The 19,318-nt window shown below is 54.6% G+C and overlaps 1 protein-coding gene across 2 annotated transcripts in view; it reads right to left on the bottom strand.

Moving 5' to 3' along the window:
• Window positions 1-3,604: 3,604 nt before the first annotated feature.
• The window catches only part of LOC134525334 (WD and tetratricopeptide repeats protein 1), a 43,158-nt gene continuing 27,444 nt past the window's right edge, over window positions 3,605-19,318 (bottom strand). The window contains exons 1-6 of one of the 2 annotated variants that reach the window (XM_063356117.1): window positions 12,302-12,455; window positions 9,836-9,920; window positions 9,040-9,071; window positions 8,244-8,340; window positions 7,964-8,094; window positions 3,605-6,955 (exon numbers count right to left, since the gene is read on the bottom strand). In XM_063356117.1, the coding sequence (XP_063212187.1) occupies window positions 6,868-6,955; window positions 7,964-8,094; window positions 8,244-8,340; window positions 9,040-9,071; window positions 9,836-9,920; window positions 12,302-12,414 (546 nt within the window). In that variant the 5' untranslated portion in view covers window positions 12,415-12,455 and the 3' untranslated portion in view covers window positions 3,605-6,867. Of the gene's footprint in view, window positions 6,956-7,963; window positions 8,095-8,243; window positions 8,341-9,039; window positions 9,072-9,835; window positions 9,921-12,301; window positions 12,456-19,318 lie in introns of those variants that run through there. The other variant, XM_063356118.1, reaches the window with a different exon arrangement.

Raw genomic sequence — 19,318 nt, 5'->3', positions numbered from 1 at the left:
GTGGGGGAGCAGTGGGTCACACCCCACGCTGTGTCCCCACTCTGTCCCCAGTGACCCAGAGGGGTAGTGAGTTTGCCGGGTCTCAGCTGCTGCGGTGCCGGTGGAGCTGAGCCTCCCTCGGTGCCTCCCTCCGCCCGGGGTGGCCACGGCCGGGGGCTGCGTCAGCCCGGTGACACCCAGGAACGCCCTGGCCACCAGCACAAGGCGAGCCAGGTGCCAGGCCAGCCCTCAGGGATGGTTTTCCTTGGGGAGCCCCCGGATAGGTGCGTAGCCCGGCTCCGGCCACATCCCGAAGCAGCATCCGAGGGAGCAAACCCTCCTCCTGCCCCTTGGGTGCCGGGTGCTGGCAGCACCCCCAGGGGTGCGCAGAACAGGTTCTGCCTCATTTCTGGGCTGGGTGTTCGGGCAGCGGGGGCGAGGAGCAAGTCCCGTCCTGCTCCCCAGCCCTCGTTCCCCCCCCCCCCGGCCCCCCGGGACTCGTTCTTCGGGGCGGCGAGGCACGGGCAAGCCCGGCTCTTCTGGGGGGGGGGGAAACTGAGGCAGGGAGCACGCGCCGGAGCATCGGCAGCGTCTCGCCCGCCGGTGGGTTTGCAGGTGGGGCATCAGCAGCCTGGCTCGGGGGGGAGGGCGGGCAGCACCTGTGCGACACCGGCCGAGAGCACCCGGGGTGCGAGGCTGGGGGGGGCATCGAGGGAAACGGAGGCTTTGAAGGCTCCTGAGGGAGCTGAGCTCCGCGGCCACCAGCCGCCGAGAGCATCTCCGGAGGGATGGGGGCCCTGGAGCGTCCCCAACCCACATCCCCCCAACCAGGAGGTGCTGATCCCACACGGTGGTGGGGAGAAGGCCGGGAGGGATGGGGGTCCCTCCCCGGGGGACACTGGAGGGGACGGCAGGGTTTGTCCCGACACATGGAGCCCACGTGGGCAGCAGATGTAGGAGATGCAGGACACAAACACCTCTGCAGACCTGGGTCACACCCGCTCAGCAGCCTCCCCCAGCCCCAAACGCCTTTTTCGCTTTCTGCCATCCCTTTTACACCGCCACGTCCCCCCGTCCCCCCCAGCAATGGGGCCATCGGCTCCTGTCACCCTCCCAGGGACGCGGCTCCCCCCTGCCCTCCCACTGCCTCTGATGTGCTGCTCCAGCGCTCCCTGAGCAACGTGGGGACAGACCCCAGCTCCCACTGGGATGTATCCCAGATCCCACTGGGATGGATCCCCATTCCCACTGGGACGGACCCCAGCTCCCACCGGGACGGATCCCAGATCCCACTGGGATGGATCCCCATTCCCACTGGGTTGGACCCCAGCTCCCACTGGGACGGATCCCAGATCCCACTGGGATGGATCCCCATTCCCACTGGGTTGGACCCCAGCTCCCACTGGGATGGACCCCAGATCCAACTGGGACGGATCCCAGATCCCACTGGGACGGATCCCAGCTCCCACCGGGATGAACCCCAGTTCGTGCGGGCGGGGAGGCTGCTTGCTTGTAGCCCCCTCTTAATTTTTAATCCCCACAATCCAGCAGGGACCTCGTGGCGTTTCCACCTTCGGCTCTGGCTGGGGGTAACACGCAAGGCCTGTCCGGGAAGACGCGGGTATCAAAAGCCGCAGTGGTGGGTCTTGCACCCCCTTAAAGACCGGGGACGATATGGGGGCTGAGGATGAGGAGGGAGCTGCAGCCTCGGAGGCACCACGGCCACAGGCAGCCCAGCCACGGCCGCCACCGGCGTCTTCAAAAGCTTCCACCGTGCAAAAGCTTAAGTGCAATTTGATTTTGCTCCCCAGGCAGCCCTTTGATGCCCCCCCCTCGCTACGGGGATGAGAAACGGGTCCCCCCCAGCTCCGGCTCCCGCCAGCTGCAGCAAAGTGACCCCCCCCTTCAAAGGCGGCTCCACGCCAGCCCCGTGGCGGTGGCACGGCCAGCGATGGGGTGTCTGCTCCCCCATCCCCGCGGGGAGGCCGGGGACCCGCAGCCCCTCTCCCTGCGCTGATGAAGCCCCCGCACCGTGGTTACCAGGGTGGGTCGGTCACACTTGGCCATCCCGCGCGAGGGCAGAGGGGCAGGAGGCAGCGAGGGCCCTCCGATAATCCGGTTCAGGCCATTCGGCAGGTCGGGACGGATCCTGCCACTCCGTTTTGCAGCCTCCCAGGCTTTCAGCAGCCTCCGTCCCTCCCGGGGCTGGGCTGGCCCCGCTGAGAGGTAGAAGAGAGAAATGAGAGGAGGAAGGCTGGCAGGGACCAGGCTCCTGCCGCCGCTAGAGAGCTGTGAGCACCCCGGGGCACCCGAGTGTGACTGTCTTGGCACATCCAGCCTGGCTGCTTCCCTCTAATCCCCCAAAACCATGACCCGAACCGTGCAGCTCGGCTCCCACGCACCTCCAGCTGGATTCTCCCCCGGGGCAGCAGAAGGGGGTTAGAAAAAAATCCCGCCACGCTGCGGAGGTGAGCAGGGAGCCAGCAGGACGGCGACCGCAGTACGGAGCCACGCACGCCGGGGCAGAGCACCTGCCGGGGGGGGGGGTTTCGCATCCTCACCTCATGCTCCAGCGACAGCCGTGTGCGGGATAAACCCCTCCGAGGCTGCCTGCCGTTTTGCCTCCCCCCTCCCACACCCCCCCGCTGCCGTTTGGCAGCCCGGGAGCCAAAGCAGGGCCTGGAGTTAACGCAGCCGCAGCGGGGTTTGGATGGAGGGGCCGAGCAGGAGAGGATCCAGGTGGCGTTTTGTAAGATGGCTGCGCCGTTAAATCCCCCAGCCTCGTACACAACCTAATTTTAAGGCTGATCTACTTCCCCCCACCGCGCAGCTTTGGCCTCTGGATATCAGATGTTAACGGAAAATCGGCTGCCGCATTAGCAATCGCTACGGCACTCGGAGGCCCAGCTTCCCTCGCTCCCAGTTCAGGCAGTGGTATCCTGCTGGGAGAGGGGAAAAAGGAGGCCGGTTCTTTGCATCCCGCTCTGCTTCCCGCTCCTCCATTGCTCCTGGCAGCCCTGGCCCCGGCACACGCGTTCCCTCCCCAACAGCTTGCAGGGAAATGGAAGATGGCAGGGGAAAGGAGCCCAGCCTCCAAGAAGAGAGAGATGCCAGAGATTTAGGACTATGGAAAGGGAACGGCTCACCGGGATCAGGCTGCAAGAGGGGGTTTATCTTCTAAAAAAGCATCCCCCTCCCCAAAAGGCTCAGCAGCCCCCTGCCCAGGGCCAGGCAGAGCAGCAAAGAGCAAAAGCAGAGCCCCTCCTCCTCCCAAACACAAGAGAGACCCTCAGCAGGTCCCCAGCTTCAAGACCCAGCATTAAATCCTGCAAACTCTTCCCATGCTGCGGCAACTGGGTTCCTCTTGCCCCCCCCCCCGCCCCCCCACCAACCCCCCCTTCCCAACAGGCAGGTCTGAAAACAGGGCCGGGAGTTTTGCCCTGGAGCAGAACAAAGGGCAAGTTCATCAAGGAAAAGGGGTGGGAGCTTCGGGGTCCGGCTCCTGGGGGCTGCCTTGGGGCAGGAGAGGGGCCAGAGCTCAGTGGGGCAGCGGGAAACACCAACCCTGCTCCCAGCTGGAAGGAGGAAAGCCTCTCGACAATAAGAGATGTGGCACTCGGAGACATCCAGAGAAATAAGTTTATTTCCCCTACCGTCAGGATTCTGAAACCACAGAAGCAGAGTTTAAATATTTACAGAGTAATCCAGCGCCCCACAGAGATCAAGAGAACAAAGGATGAGGGTACGGAGGGCTCGCCCTCGCCGGAGAGCAACGGCAAAGCCACGGAGCTCTGCAGCACAAGCACGTGCAAAGGGGAAAGGAGCGGAGCATAACACGGGCATCTGGAAGGTGAAGGACACAGTCAGCCTTTAATGTGGCTAGTCGAAAGGGGCACTGCGAAGAAGCCGGCGGTGAGATGAAGGAAGCTGCAAGGAGAGGACATTCCTTAATCCCCCCCCTCCTCCCTTTCTGCCACCTCCCACGCCAAGAGGAAGCAGCCCACTCCCCACACGACCGCCGCTGGTGGCTGCAGCGCCGCTGGCAAGCCGCACCGGGGTCCCTCCGCACTCCCGCAGCGCTGGGCTGACACTACCGCAGCGTAGGAAGACCATAAATCCAAGCAGCCCACCCGCCTCTCCCAGCATCCGACCTCCGCGGGCACCATCCTTCACTGCGCGAGCACGGCTTTGCGTGTCCGGCACAGATGCACGGGCTGGCTCCGCAGTACCTCAGCTTTGGGCCTGGCTCTCCCATTAGCTGCGTTTCCTTCAGACGCCCGGAGCCATCCTCCATCGCTGCCGGTGGAAGCAGGTGGGCCGTTCAACCAGGACTTGGGCGAAGCGCTGCCGCCCTTCCCCGGCGGCCAGCACGCCAACCGAGCACAAGGCCCATTTGCTGCTCGCCACAGGTCTCCATTTCAAACCCAGATCGGGTAAAAAGCATCAGGAGCAAACAACAAGGATTTTCACGGTGGGGAATGGCACTCGACACGTTTTCAGGAGTCCCAGGAGCGGGAACTGTGGCCAGCAGCTCCGCTCCCGGCCTCCCCTGACAACTCAAAGTCTCAGCTTTGGCAACGCTTGTATAGCTTATCGATAACACACTGAATCAACGTGTGAGACAGGCCTAAGAGTCTCTAGATTATTGCTACTGCGTAAGACAGGTTGGCTTCGGCCCTGGGGCCAGGGACTCTGAGCGCATCCTTGGCTAGTCACTCTGCGAAATCACACTCAAATTAAAAACAGAGGCAAAGGACTAATCTCTCCTGTTCAACTGGCTGCTCCTGGGGCGCGTTAGCCGGCAGGCGCGGCGGGTGGAGAGCACAGCAACACAGGGTAGCTCGGTAAGACACCGTCCTTTCATCGTAAGGTTCTCTTTGATCAAGATCTTGGCTTTCTAACCAGCCCCAGGCCCGGCACCCTCCAGCCCGCTCTCCACGCAGGCTTGAAACGACTGTACAGAGCAGACACCAACGACTATTTCAGTTCCAGGCAGACGGGGAAGGGCGCCGAGGTCTGCACACCTCCACCCACCCCAGAAAGGCCAGCACCAGGGGACAGAGAGACAATGGGATGCTAGGGAGAAGGGAGAGCTTTAAGGGGCTATTTAAAAGTGACTGAGGAAAAAGAGGAAATGCAGAAATCAAGAGGCCCAAGAGGAGCCCCCAAGCCTCCCATATGGCTAGAGGAGTTGGAGAGACGGAAGCGGACGGGAAGGCGCACAGGGACACATCTGAGAGCCAGTGGTGACGCTGAAGGGGCTTCCCAGCCAGAGGAAGCCGCAGGGATGGCAGGTAGCGGAGAAGAGCTTTCTTGCTAGCCACGAGCACTCCTTGAGGTGGAAATCCATACGGAAGTGAAGAGCTGGCCTTTCAAAGCGTGAGTGGAAAAGCTATTCTCCTTCCCCTGCAGTCAGGGGGGATCTGCTCAACTGCACATAACCCTTCGGCCACAAGTTTTTTTTTTTTAAAAAGCCACCTGGCTCAGAGCCCCACAGAAAGCAGCATCTGCAGGCCAGAGCCTCAGCAGACACAGACCGGGACTTCTCGTCCTGGAAGAGGCTCTGGGTCACATCCAAATTCACTTCCTGCCTAGCGCTCAAGAACAACCTACCCCCCCTGCTACCCCTCCTGCCCGATCCGGGGCTCAAAAGGGCCCACCAGCCCGCCGACGCTGCCAGACCGGCATTTCTCACATCAAAGCCAGTCCTGCAAAGCACTTTTACCCCAGGTGTGCTCTTCAAAGCACGCCAAAGAAGTAAACAGACCTTCTCCTCCACCATCCTGGAACCAGCCGCAAGAAAACCGGTGCCCCAGTTTGCTGCTGCAAAGCCCAACCAGAATATGGATGCTCTCCAGCCCCATCACTTTTTCTTTTAATCTCTGATGGCCCCACTAAGCTCAGGTCTCAGGTGCTGCTCTCACGGATGTTTTCACAACTCTACGCTAAGCTTTCTGCCCCAGAAACCTGCACCTGCCGCTGCTGCCACCTCCGCAGGCTCAGATATGCCACGACACACAACGTACTGGGGATCAAAGGAAAGTAAGTGGCTTGTGAGATGTGCGACGACAATTTTAGATATTCAGAGCACAGGCAGGAGCAGGGAAGCTGTATTTTTTCTGGCACAAGCTAAAAGGGACTGAGCAGCAGACTCCCAACTCTGCAAGAGGCTATTGAAGAGCCGTACCCAAGCCAGTCGATCAACTTTCCTGCCTTTCTGGGCTCACCAGCAGGACCAGATGAATTTGCCCTGCTACAGAGCGTTCCTCTGCGTGTCTCCTCAGAGGAGTGTCCTGCCGTCAACACCTTTCTGTCACTACTGGGGGGGAACCATCAGTGAGTGCTGCGGCACTCCGCATCCCCAGGAGGAACCCCGCACCTCCGCTTTGAAACCCGTGCTACAGGAGAGTCGTGCAACAGGGAAACAACAACTCCTTCCTGCAGGCTCAGGAAATCTGAGGAAGCACCTGATGAAGTCTGCCAAGAGGAAGAAACCGGGTGATCAGAGAGAACCTTACAAGGTGTATCTGCTTGTGCTCCTGAACCAGCGGGCAGGGTTTGCCTTGCGGCTTTACTTCGCAACGAAAGCGAAGGTGCCCACACCTCTCCTTTCCTGATTGCGTTTCTACCTACCCAATTGCAGAAAGGGAGCACATTCAGGGAGAGAGCAGGAGGCTTCCGGAGCCCTGACACTGGGAGACACCATCGACAGAACAAAAACAGAAGGAAAAGAAGCCAGTTCCAGGAAACAAAGATGAGCTGTTACAATGGAGCGGAGTTGCCACCTTCCCCAGAAAACGCCTCCCAGAGTCCCACGCCTCCGTCTCGATGGATCAGTCACAGTTTCTTCCTTCGTGTGCCCATGGAATGGGGAGTTCACAGCTGCCATCACCGCAAATGAAGCGTCAGAACAATGGTCACGATCACCCCCAAGAAGAGGATAAAGGGAAGCCAGGTCTTCACAAATCCCCCTATGCTGCAAGATGGAAAAAAGGACGAGGGTTTAAATCTAAGAAACCAGCAGAGAAAGACAAGAGGGAGAGAAAGATGCGAGAATAACTGGAGAAATCAGAGGGAGACAGATGCCCTTCTGACTTCCGTATCCATTGCTGGTGCTGCCACACATCACATCCTAGAGATTCAGTCTGCATCAAAAATTTAGACTAAATCAGGTCCACAAATAACTGTATCATCGACAATAGGGCTGGACTCTCCTCCCAGCTTAAATTCAGGTTGAAGACGAGCACGTTTCGTACCTGCACAGACAGGAGGGGTGACAGGAGACCACAAAAAATGAAATCCTGTTACTGCAGGCCTCGTTATTCAGACTGCTGGTGGATTTAACTGAGACAGCAGGGCCCACGCTTGCCTGAAAGCTGGTAGAGAAGCTCTTCCGCAACAGGGAAGACCCAACAGAAGCGGAGCAACTCAAAAGCTTTGCGCAAGGCAGTCATCGCAGAATCTCCTCTTCAGGCACAAGGAGCTGAAATGGAGATTAAGTGCCCTTTCTAGTACGGAAAACTTGGGGTTTCCCCTCTCCACTCAAGTTGGAAGCTCCAGGCCAGCTGGAAATCTGACTAGTTTTTATGTAAACAAGATTCAAGAGAGGGAACAGAAACCAGCAATCCTTGGAGACAAGCCATTCTGTGACCTTATGTTCTGACCTAACCCAGCCAAAAGACAAGAGAGAGCGAGATTCGCTTTAGCTAGCATTTCCCAAATTCCAGGCACCCTAAATTAGCTGCCAGATACGGTATTTTGGGAGCAGCGTCCAGTGCAACCCAGAAATCACCCTTGGTTCTTTTCCTAAGAGGCAACGCGCAGCGCCAGTACCACCTACCAGCACCAAACACCCACATGTTGTGGGGGGAGAGATGTTTCTCCCTTCTCCATGGGACAGTTTGAAGCTTTGGAGGGTGCAGAAGAACAAAAGGAACAGACAGAGCCCTTTTGCCTGCTGAATCTAGACTGCTCCTCAGCTCACCTTACATATTTCCCATACAGGAGTGAGAAGAAGCAGAGTTTCACCATGTTCCAGGAGGTGCTGTTATCGTATCTCATCAGGTTTAAGGCCAGAGCCACATGAGAATGGCAGTTATCACAGCAAAGGTTGTGCTGGAACAGAAAAAGCGGCAAGGGATTAGAAATCTTGTCCTGGAGGCTCCCCAGTTCTGCACCTTGTGCTGGTGCAGACCCAGCAAGGACCCAGACCCTGGGGGGACGTTCCTCCACACACAGACAGGACACCAGCATCGGAGCCGTACCATGCGGTGCTTGTACTCCTCCGAGGCATCGTGTACGGCCGTGTCCCACGCGTTGGGACTGGTGGAGTATACTTTGCTGGGATCCAATTTCCAGTACCTAGAAGGATGAAAACAGATCCTTTTGCATTACTGCTGCATCTTTACAACTTCTTGCTCTTCCCAGCTGGAAGCTGCTTAAAAGACTTGGAGAAAGCCACTACCTCTGGATTCCACAGAGCCGAGCTCTTCACAACAAGCGTACGGTGCAGACGGCAGCAGAAACTACCGCTGAGCACCCTCAGCCCCAGAGCGCCCCAGAGAGAAACCGCAGAGCTCAGGGGCACAGACAAAATTCTGAACTGCTTTCGTGTCCCGTGATGTGAAACCTTCAGGCCATTCAAAACGTAAACCTGATGTGACAGATACACAAAACCCAGGCACCTCTCCTCCTCCCCCCAGAAAATCATTAACAGGATGTGAGTGATGACAGTTCATTAGTACAGCACAGACAGTATTTATTTGGAGCACTTGTTGTTAACATTATCTTAAAACGTTTTAGCCTTTTGTTTTCCTTTTTTCTTTTTTAAATAAAGGCTCCATAGAGCTCCAGTTATTAATACCATTACATTGCTGTCACGCTTCTAAATAGATTTAATTTAACGTGGTTTCTTGAAAAGCAGAGACACAGTAGCCATCCACTTGAATTAGGGCTTCCGAACAACAAGAAAAGCAATATTATAGCACATCTGTCTCCATGAATTAAAGGACATCTGCAGGTCAGTTGGTTAGTTTAATAAAAACTAACAAGAGCACTTACTTCACTGGCTTCCCAAATGCCATGTTGTCTTCCTACAAAAAAGGAAAAACGTCTCAAGAGGATAACCCCGCGCAATATTCATGACATGCCTCTTGCTGGAAGGCCTCACAGCCCGCGATCGCTTAGTGATAAAACTGTCACACTGCCTCAGCAGTCTCAAGACACCAATCTTATTTGTGTGTCCGGATTTAGATTCCAATTGTTTTCATACTCCTGTTCTGGGCACGAGTATATTTATACTCTATACGTGGTGACATCCACGGTATATGTACCTCGTTCCCTGGTTTTTGCATTTGTTTTTTTTCCCCCACTGTTTATACTTTGTTAATTCAAGGTTGTAAATGTCCCAATCCATTAAGAGTAGTAATTATCCCAAATTAAAACTCCCTTACTTTAGAAATCCACCGGACTATAAAGCAGTTTAGAAGACTGGCACATACCTGATGCTAAGCAGCATGATCGTAACAGGTATGCTGAGGAAGCTGGAAGGCAGCTTCTGTTACTCAGAATCAAGAGAATTTAGGTCCAAAATTCCCAATTCAGAGCCTAAACTATACTTTTTTTCCCCTTCTGCTCACCAAACTAGCCACTATTTACCATATCTCCCAAATGACCTCCGCTGGACAGCAGCCCACAGAGTAACAGCAAAGATTCGTGAGCTTCAGAAACATCTAAAGCCATTATTTTGCAGAATTTTGAGCTGCAAAAGACAGTTGGCTTCAAAGTCACCAACGAAGGTGAGAAGCAGACCAAGCACAGATTCTGGATCTGGATCCTGGATCCATCATCTACTTACTGAGACAAAGTACGGCCCCGCGAAGTCCCGAATGACTCCAGTCGACGTGCAGATTCCCATGTGGCCAATAATGGGGAAGAGCCATCTACCGAGGCAACAAGCGAACCGTCAGGCTGAGATATTTGCCCCCCGATCACACCGAGTGCGTGCAACATGCTGCCAGGAGACTGCTGGAGCGGCCGTGCAACCTACTGCATAGCATGGGACAGACAGGCACAGTTAACGTGTGATACGCAGCTGAGAGACGAAAGCAGGTGAGCCAAAGCCAGGCAAAGAGCGGTTAAGACACAAAAGAGGTACAAGCAAAAGAAAAACAGGCAGGGAATACCCAAAGCTGTGTCGACAAGCACGTCTAGAGTTAGCTCATCTGTGAGGTAGCCAAGATGGGGGATTTTAGCGTGAGAGGCTGCAGTTACGGAGAGCGCAAGACTCCAAAGGCCGGCACTACATGCGGCCCTGGCCAGGGTACAGCGAGCCCCAGTCTCCTAGAACAAACCCATTTGCGTACCCAAGTAAAAAGGTCAAATCCAGGAGAAACTGCCTTGAGATTTAATTGTACTTTCTACCTCAACAACTGAAAATAAGGTCACCCTACCCATCTTCCCGTCCACGCTGCAACTTTCCACGGCAAACTAGATTTAAGCACCCCAGACAGAAAACGGGGCTCCTGGCTCCAGGAAGAATATTCCCTTCCCTAATCGGTCCCAATGCTTCAGAGACCCTCTCCTCCCCGCTGGATGTTTACAGCCCCAGGGAGCAGATCTATATCCCAACCTCCTTCCATCATCATCTCTTAGAAGTAAATACTTCAGGCCAAGTTACAGCTCTCTCCCACATCCTCCGCCATTCTCAAGTTTGCTGACCTCTCTCCGATTTCTCACCCCTCTCTCCCTGAGGAACTGCGCGCAGCAACTAATATTTCAGAAGAGTTTACAGCAACGCCAAACAGAAACAGATTCACAAGCCACTGCTCAATTAGAGATCCTAAAACTATCAAAAATATAAAGGGAATGAGGCGGTTGGATGCTACGAGGAAAGACAATCCATACGCGCCGATAAGCGCAGCTGAGGTTATAAATAACATATAGCTCCTGTTGGTAACACAACCCTACGACGCAGAGGAAGGGCTCTGCAAAGTTTGATGTTCTGTGCCTGCATCACTTACCCCCTGCACGTCCCTATCTGGTGCGACACAAAGCAGCCAGACGCTTTCGCTATCTGTGCAAGGCTTTATCAGCCAGAAGGTACAGCTGAATATAACGCTGTCACAGCGTTGCCACCTTCAAAGGTCTAGGCACTTCTTCCTTTCTTTAATTCTCCTCTCAGCACTGACTAGCTTTCAAGTCTCCAAATCCAAGGATGACAGGAAACGTCAGAGGGAGAAAATGGAGCTATTATGCAAGCTAACGAGACATTTTGCCAAATAACACCACCAAAGTTTCTGCTACAAAACAAAATCAACGGGGCAATGCCACTGCTCATCGAGGAATGAACCCACAAACAAATAAGGATGCCCAGTGACTTTGGCAGCAAAACAGCTCTCTTCATCAGTCCTAGCGGGACATAAGAAGGTTAAAAGCCTTGGAAAATCCTCCAGAAAAAGACTAAGGTGGAAACTCTAAGCAAAAAAGAGAAGAAGTAAAACCCAGTGGTGGTTTGTAGCTGTATGCGAGACAGCAACAAGAAAGTTCTGGCTTCTCCTCGCCGAGGAGAGTTGCGCTGCCATTCCCAATCCTGGCACAGACCAGCCCACGTCTTCTACCTGACTCTCAGCTCTGGCTCAGTAAACATTATCACCTGATTTGAACGGGAGGGGAAGAGGAAGGGATAAAAATAAGCCTTTGAGTTCCCAGACTACCCCAAAAGCCACATTTTACAGCTTTTCATTTTCCCACGACCAACAAAAAACTCCGAAGTTCTCCCTGGAGCCTGCTTACACTTGGCCGACAAGACTGGGAAAGCAAATCAACTTCTAATTTATTAAAAGCCAAGCACCAAGGCTCTCCTCGAGGCATAAGGTGGCCCAAGCTCCCCGTGGCCAAACCTTGGCGGCAAAACCATTAAAGACTTCCCACGTTTCCTTGGATCCCCTCCACTCCCGCTCCTGCTGAGACAAGCCCGCTCGTTCCGAAGCTTTCCCCACACACGCCCTCCCTGCGGGGAGAGGAGAGCCTTATCCCAAGGACTGAGTCCTCCATGGCCTCCGAAGCGGCCTGGCACCCGGTCACCCCGAAGCAGGCCGAGCATCCCGAGGCGGCCCTTGCACCCCACCTGCCCCGGGGCAGGGCAGGGAGCCGGTTACCGCGGTCTGCCAGCCCCAGAGCCGGGCTCCCGCCAGCCCCGCAGCAGGACGAACACCCCGGGAGAGGCGGTGGGGGTGCCCCGGCCCTGGGCCTTCCCCCGGTATGGAGGCGCAGGCCCAGGCCTCGCCGAGCAGGGGCCGGCAGCGCCGGGGCCCGCACTCACGTCAGGACGGGGATGGGGGTCCACACCACGCAGTAGGGGAAGCGGCCGCGCTCGGCGTCCAGCCCGGCCCCGCCGCCATTGAACTGCTTCATCTTGGCCTCTGCTTCCGCCATCACCGGGGCCCGCCCCCCCCCCACCCTCCCGGCTTCCACACACAAGCCGTGCCCGACGCCTTTGCGTCACTTCCTGGAGACCGCGCTTCGCTTCCGGGCACGGCCGGTAACCAGGAAGCGGGAGCCGGAGGGTTCCCCGCAGCCTGGGCCCGGGCCCTGCGCCTCCTCCGACGGGCCCTGCCCGCTATGGGGAGCGGGCTGGAAGGGGCACGGGAGGGAAGGGCTCCCAGGCGGTAAGGACCTCGGGGACCGGGCTGGAAGGGCCCCAGGCAGGAAAGGCCCCGGGGGCCGGGCTGGAAAAACCTCGGGGGCAAAGGGTGGAAGGGCCCCGGGAGCCGGGCGGGAAGGGTCGCAGGCCTCACCCACCATGGAACTCCTCTGGTAAAGCTCCTCTAGGAAGGTACCTTCCCCCTTACACACACACCTACCTTGTGCAGATCCGCCCACACCAACCTGGGCAGCAAAACTTCTCCCCGTCATCCCCGTCCCATCTTCATCCCTGGAAGAGTCATCCCCAGGAGCTGCCAGGTAGAACACCCCCCACCCCCCACGCCCTCAGAAAAGTGTAAAAGCAGAAATATTTATCACACAGGAAGCCTCCTGCAAAAGAGCAGGCGGTAAAGGAACTGTGAGGGGAGGAACAGCATTTACAAATAGAGAATCGGATTAGAAAAATAACAATTGCTTTATTAGGAAGTTTAATTCAAACTACACGAGAAAGCTGAAGAAGAAAGATGTTTATTCCAGATTTCCACCCACCGCAACACTTGGCAAAGTACAGAGTGACAACTCGCTGAACTAGAGGGAAGAAGAGGGAGGACATCGCTTACCCCAGCCCAGGAGACCCAGGACGGGTACGTTCTGCCCAGCCGAGCATCCAGACCCCACTCTCCTCTTCACATCCTTCCCTGCTTTCCTTGGAAGCTGCTCGTTTCCTCCTCCCAGAGACCTGGAGCTGCATTTCCCTTCAAGGCCCGGAGTGAGCAGAGTTCTCCAGCACAGTTTGCGGTGTCACACAGCACAATGCCAAGGGGTTTTGCTAATTAAACAGTCTTGGCCCCTTCCTGCATGTGGTTGGGTTCCTCCTCCCTCGTAGCTCCAGCAGAGGCAAGGCAGAGCAAGCAGGTGCTGGCTTTTGTTATTAGCAAACCCTGTTAATTGCCAGAGCCACATTCCCAACATCGCATCACTTACAGCTTCCACATAATGGCCTCACTTTTTACTGAAATTTCTCTCCTTCATCAAAGACCCTTCTTACCTCTACTTTATGCGTTCTGCTTTCCATTGCCTGACTTAGCTTAATTATTGAGCAAAGTCCGGCCTTCCACACTTATCAAATGTACTCCCCGTTCTGGGGACAGAACGGCACTTACACACTCGCTGAATTTTAGACGAGTGAAGCTTCCAGCTTGAAAGCCCAGGAGACGGGTAACCTCCGCCCACAGCAGAGGCACATCAGAGGGGACACCAGTTTGGAGTTGCCGCTACGGCAGTAGAAAGCATTGGCTAACAGTCTAGTTTAGAGGTGGCCTACCCGCCCTCGATACGTGCTAACTCATCATATGAGTAGTCAGGCTTCAACTCAACTAGCTTATTAATGCACTGCAGACTACATTTCCTCGCCCTCAAGATATCATCTACTATCCCACCTTATTTCCTAGTCTAGAGCATGTTTTAGGGCAGCCCCTCCGAGAGGGAGGGCTGCTTCGGAGGCATCTGGATGGAAGCAGAGCCTTCCACCCAGCAGCTCACCTCCAGCTGTAGCGTGGGCATCGTCTCAGCATGACCCGTCACTGCGGCGGAGCTGATCAAGAGCCTGAGACCGTGCTCCTCGGGATCCCACGGTGAGGGATTTCACAAAACAGTCCGGTTCCAGAAAAGAGAATGCCGAGGAAATACAGACACCCTTGAGAGCAAAGCCTATGCCTGGTGCTTTGGTTTCTAACAGACGCTTCCTATTTTGGCACTTCGGAAGGAAGATGCGCACAAAGGTTGTGTGTGTTTCAGCGAACACTTTTTGTTCGATGAAGAAAAATACTTGCATTGATTTGCTCCAGGCTAACATAAATATCAGAGATTGTTAAAAAATCTATGAATAGGGGCCAATGTTCACATCAGCTAATGTGGTCCTGGCGCATTTGTCGGATTAGGCAATGGATTTGCTCTTCCTGCTTGTGACTCGGAGGCTGCTAAGCAGCATATCACCAGGGACCAGCTCCCTTGGCAAAGCCACGCAGCAAGGATGACGCCGACAGCCTCAGCAGGACGCATCTCCCTGCAGTGCCACCACACACCCTCCCCTCCCCGCCTGGGCAGGAGGCATTTTAGACAGCCCAGTTTATTCCTTCTTAAACCCAGTGCAGAAAGGCAAACCCAGCTTCTGGAACAGGGGAAGAACACTGTTTTCCACAGGCTGGATTTAAAAAAAAAAAAAAAATAAAAAAAAAATAAAAATCAATAGAGCACTCCTGTACCGCACAGCTTTCCTTTGTGTTTGTCAGGCAAGCAGAAGGGCTCTTCATCCCCGGTACCGCACTGGCAGAAAACGGGTGAGCTGTAGCTGACAGCAGGGTCTTCCTAGTGACAACTGGAAAGCGGCTGCTGTTCTACTGCTATTGATCTAAGCAGAATACAAAACACCTGAAGTCAGCAGGGAAAAATAGCTGCAGTTGGAAAAGAAACTGCGGGGGGGGGGTGGGGGGGTGGAACCAGGGCCGGGGAGGGGGGGAGAGCAGGTAAGAAGTTCTCCATGCATAAAATTAAAGGACGGGCTTTTTATTGCAGCTATCTTGCCTGACTACAATACTGGATCGATGTACAGAGCAGGAATACTGCCATCATTGTTTTTGCGAGCTCTCATTTGACAAGAAACAAAAGGTTTCACTCCCACTTCTGCCGGTGCCTTGCCACCCATGGCTCCTCTCTCCCGTTGTCAGCAAGGAAGCAGCTCTACCTCCCATCGGCCCAAATCATCCTCAGGACAACCATCTTTGCCTACTCGCTGCAGGTGCCGGTGCATCACTCGCACCCTGGAGATGCAAAGCCCTTCCCAGAGGAGAGCCTGTCCGAGCCTGTCCGCTCCGGGAAGAAGCAGCCCAGACCACGCACTGGTTTGGGTTTGTCCAAGCGTACGCCACCATGGCTATAGCTGGAGCTCAGCCCGGAAGGGATTCGGTTACCTCCCCTTTCTACCCCGGCTCATCTCTGAGTCTGAAAGAAGCAGGCACCCAGCCAGCTCTTGTTCAGTAAGCGGCTTCCTTGGGAACCTTCCCTGTTGTGACAGCTCAAACATTACAGGGACTGCCAGAACCAAACCACTCAACAAGGAAGAGATCCCCTCCCCCTTCTGACATTGACAACCGAGGCAGCAGCAGGCAACACCGCGTGCAGGAGTCTATTTAAAATGTCACCGAGGCACAGGCTGATGGAGGACACCAAGGCGTCCTTCCCCCGCCCTGGAGGTGATGCTGGGGTGGGTTGCTTTGCGTTTTTGTTGTTCCTTTCCTGTGGTCTGTGCCTGCTGCAATCTGACAGCCTCTAATCGCTCCGCGTGAACCAGAAACGTCACTCGCATCTGTACTGATGATGGTGCTACTCACGAGCGCAAGATCATACGCAGGCTCAGCCACCCACCCCATAAAGCGTGCCCCTAAGCCATCTCACCCCTCAGCTTTAACCTTCAGGTCTTTTCTGCTTCCCTGTCGCTTGAAAGCCACATTTCCTTCTCTCTCCCCCTCCAATTGACAGAGTCAATCCACAGGGCAACTTTTATCTTTAAAGGGAAAGCCACCGGTTTCTCAGGGAAGCGGGGCACAAGGTGGAAGAGCTCAAAGAGCCAAGTGCAGGTCAGGATGATTTCTCAGCTACAAAATCCCCAAAAAGACCCACCTCGCCTCCTCCCCAGCCCCGGAGGGCTTCCCGATCAGTCTCACCTCCTGCAGCAGCAAGGCCTGAACAAGCTACGAGGAGCACAACACGCAGAGGACCGAATTCCTCGCTGCAGCAACAGCGGGCGGTTTTCTGACATCCTGCTCCCGTTTTGCTCAGAGACAGAAGCCATCTTGAGCCCTTTGCAGACTTGTTCCTGGCACTGCGAATGGCGACATCAGAGAAAAGTGAACTCATGAGTAGGGCTGCGACCGTTCCTCTCCCCGCAGCCCAGAGCACATCGCTCCTCTCCCTCCTCAACCCAATTCCCTTACCCAAATTACAAATAAAACTCATTTTCTGGGTCCTTCCAGCCATTTCCACCCACGATTCAATCCCTCGGCTTCCCTTTCCACGCTTCCTCTTTGTCCAACCATTCAAGTTCAAGATCTGACCTAATTAGTTGATTACCAATTCCAGCTGTGGATGCACATTGCTTTGTTGGAGCAGAGCTGTGTTTTAAAGCAGTAATTTCTATCAGACAGGATTCAAAATGAAGAGGCCTCAAAAGGCCTTCAGCTGAAAGGTGTCCAACGGGAATTTTTTAAGAGACGAGTTCAAACGGATTCTGAAAATTGCAGACTGGTTTTCTAACTTTTAAGGCCTGACATTCTGCAGCTTGGAGGGCAGGAAAGTATTTGGGAGGTTTTGCAGCAGGAGCCCAGAGGAGAAAGCGAGTTCGCAATATCCTTTAGCAAGGGCTCGTCTCTGGGTCTGAACGTTGATGTCCTACACACCGCACTGAGTGCGAGACACTTTAAGGCAATAAGTGCGCTGTTTCCGACAGCAGAAACATCTCTGAAGATGAGCCAGTAACATGGTGACTCAGGCAGGTGACCTGCCCCACAGCCAAAGCCACCAGGGCTCTGCTTTCTCAGGGCAAGAGGCTATTTAGGAAGAGCTAAAAGGCAAGGATGGGCTCATTTTCCCTACTCAGCTTTCTCCCACCATCCCCTCGCTCAACTGTAACTCTTGGATTCAGCAGGGACTTAAAGAGGATTTTTTCAGTTTTCTCCCCCACCCTGACAAAACACCATTCAGAGAAACTAACTCCATTACAGCACCATTCATCTTTTTTTCCGTGCTTCTCCCTTCCCCAGCGAGCCCCAGGCAGCCGTTCTCATCCCCACCCCAACGTCTGCAGCTTTAGCTCTAAACCAAGCCGGAGGTGGACGCTGCTCCACCGACAGATCCGAGCTCCCATGCCTGGAGGAACCACCATCAGCCCTAACCCAGTGGCCACCACAGCTTAGAGCCGCGTTCCCGGCTGCCCAGTCCCCTTCCCACTCAGGTTTACTGGGACCTCCGTTCTCCAGGAAGCAGCACTGTTGAACAGACAACATCCAGCCCAACCAGGCCACCCTCCACCCACCTCCACAGAGGAGAAAGGTAGAACAAAGCCAGGACAATCCCCCCAAACAAAATGACACCAAGAAAGAACTAGAACAAAGAATTGTTTAATTGCTTAACCCTTTCTCCTCCAGGGACCAGAGAAACAAGTTTTCTGCTCCTTCTAATGAGGGCAGTAAGGCTTGTGTGTTACCTCTACAACCGCAGGGGCAAAGTTTACGAGATGATCATCTTTAGTACTTGAAAAAAAGCGAGAAGCAACGGTCATCGCAACACTAAGAGAATCCTAGAGTCTCCTAACGGAGAGCCCATTGCTAGAATACAAAAATAAAGGAGGCATCCCTGCACATCCCAGGCTAGAAAGAGTTAACCAGAAAGAGCAGGAAGAAGCTTTCCCAAAGAGGGGGTTGAAGTAAACAGCAGAGGTCAATAAAGCAACATCTTCTCCCTACTTCCCCAGCATGTTTTTTTCCTTCACCAATAAATACAAATTCCTCATTAACAAGCGACAAAGCAGGTTATCTGCCCACGACAAGGGGAAAAGGGGCTAGAGGCGGAAAGATATTTTTTTTTTCTCTCCCCTTCTCTCCCATTATTATTTATCTTTTTTTAACCAAAGCATCCAGTAAAAAAAAAAAGCAATCCACTGCAGAGGCAGGGAATCTTGTAGCTTTCACACTGCAACTGGCAGGTAAAAGAGCTGCACTGTCTCACAAGGGTAAAAACAACAAAAAATAGCTGCCACAGCAAAAGGTGAATGGGGAAGGAGAGGTCTGTTCTTTTCAGAGCTTTCCATCTCAGTCTCTCAGTTTAAAAATCAAAGTCTGCAGACATTGTCTACTGAAAGCTGGAAAAAAAAAAAGTTTGAGTGGGAGGAGAAGGGGGGGGAAAAAAAAAAAAACCCCAACAAAAAAGAGGATGCGTCTAGTAGAAAAGCCTTAAGCAAAAAAAGAAAAGGCCAGACCATGTCAAAAAGCCACCCAAGTGAGACGAATTTTCAGTTGCCTCTGGGTTTTGAAGAGCGTTGAGTGCCAGAGTACACCTGGGGTGGGGGAGCTTGTACACATCCAAACAGGTAAACTCAGCAAATAGTCCCATCTACCAAGCTGGCACTGCAGGAAAACAAGCAAACGTGCCCTCGGCAGCCAAGTGACAATCTGTCCCAGGAGAGCTCTGCTTCAGGAGGAGAAGAGGGAGGGCGAGTCTGCCATCACGGCTCAGCAGAGCACGAGGGTAGCCCATCCTTTCTGGCTGCCGAGGGGCATGCCCCCACAAAAGCGGGGGTCGCTAAGGCTCCTTTTCACCCACGCGTGAAAGAGCAGATGGACATCTTTGTCTGAGGGGCAGAGATCGGGTCCCAGCGAGCTCCACTGCGATTGCAAGGGGGGCGCGGGGGATCTCGCTATGCAGGGAACAGTGTCCTTGGAGAGACGCTGCCAGCTCTGAGCCTCTGTGACCTCTCTCCCTCCTGCACAAGGCTCACTCATCTCGTAGAGACTGTTCTGGAAGGGAGAGGAAGCCGGTTACCTTGATCAGCCAGCACTGCGCAGTCTCTCTCATCAACGCCTGGCAGCCAGAAGCAGCCAGCGAAGGAAAGGGAGGCCTCTCATCTTTCCACAGCAGGAAC

This window comes from Chroicocephalus ridibundus, chromosome 19 (genome assembly GCF_963924245.1).
Source record: "Chroicocephalus ridibundus chromosome 19, bChrRid1.1, whole genome shotgun sequence".
In the NCBI taxonomy this organism is placed as follows: domain Eukaryota; kingdom Metazoa; phylum Chordata; class Aves; order Charadriiformes; family Laridae; genus Chroicocephalus; species Chroicocephalus ridibundus.
Note: the sequence above shows the minus strand (reverse complement) of the source record. Positions and strands in the feature narration are given on the sequence as shown.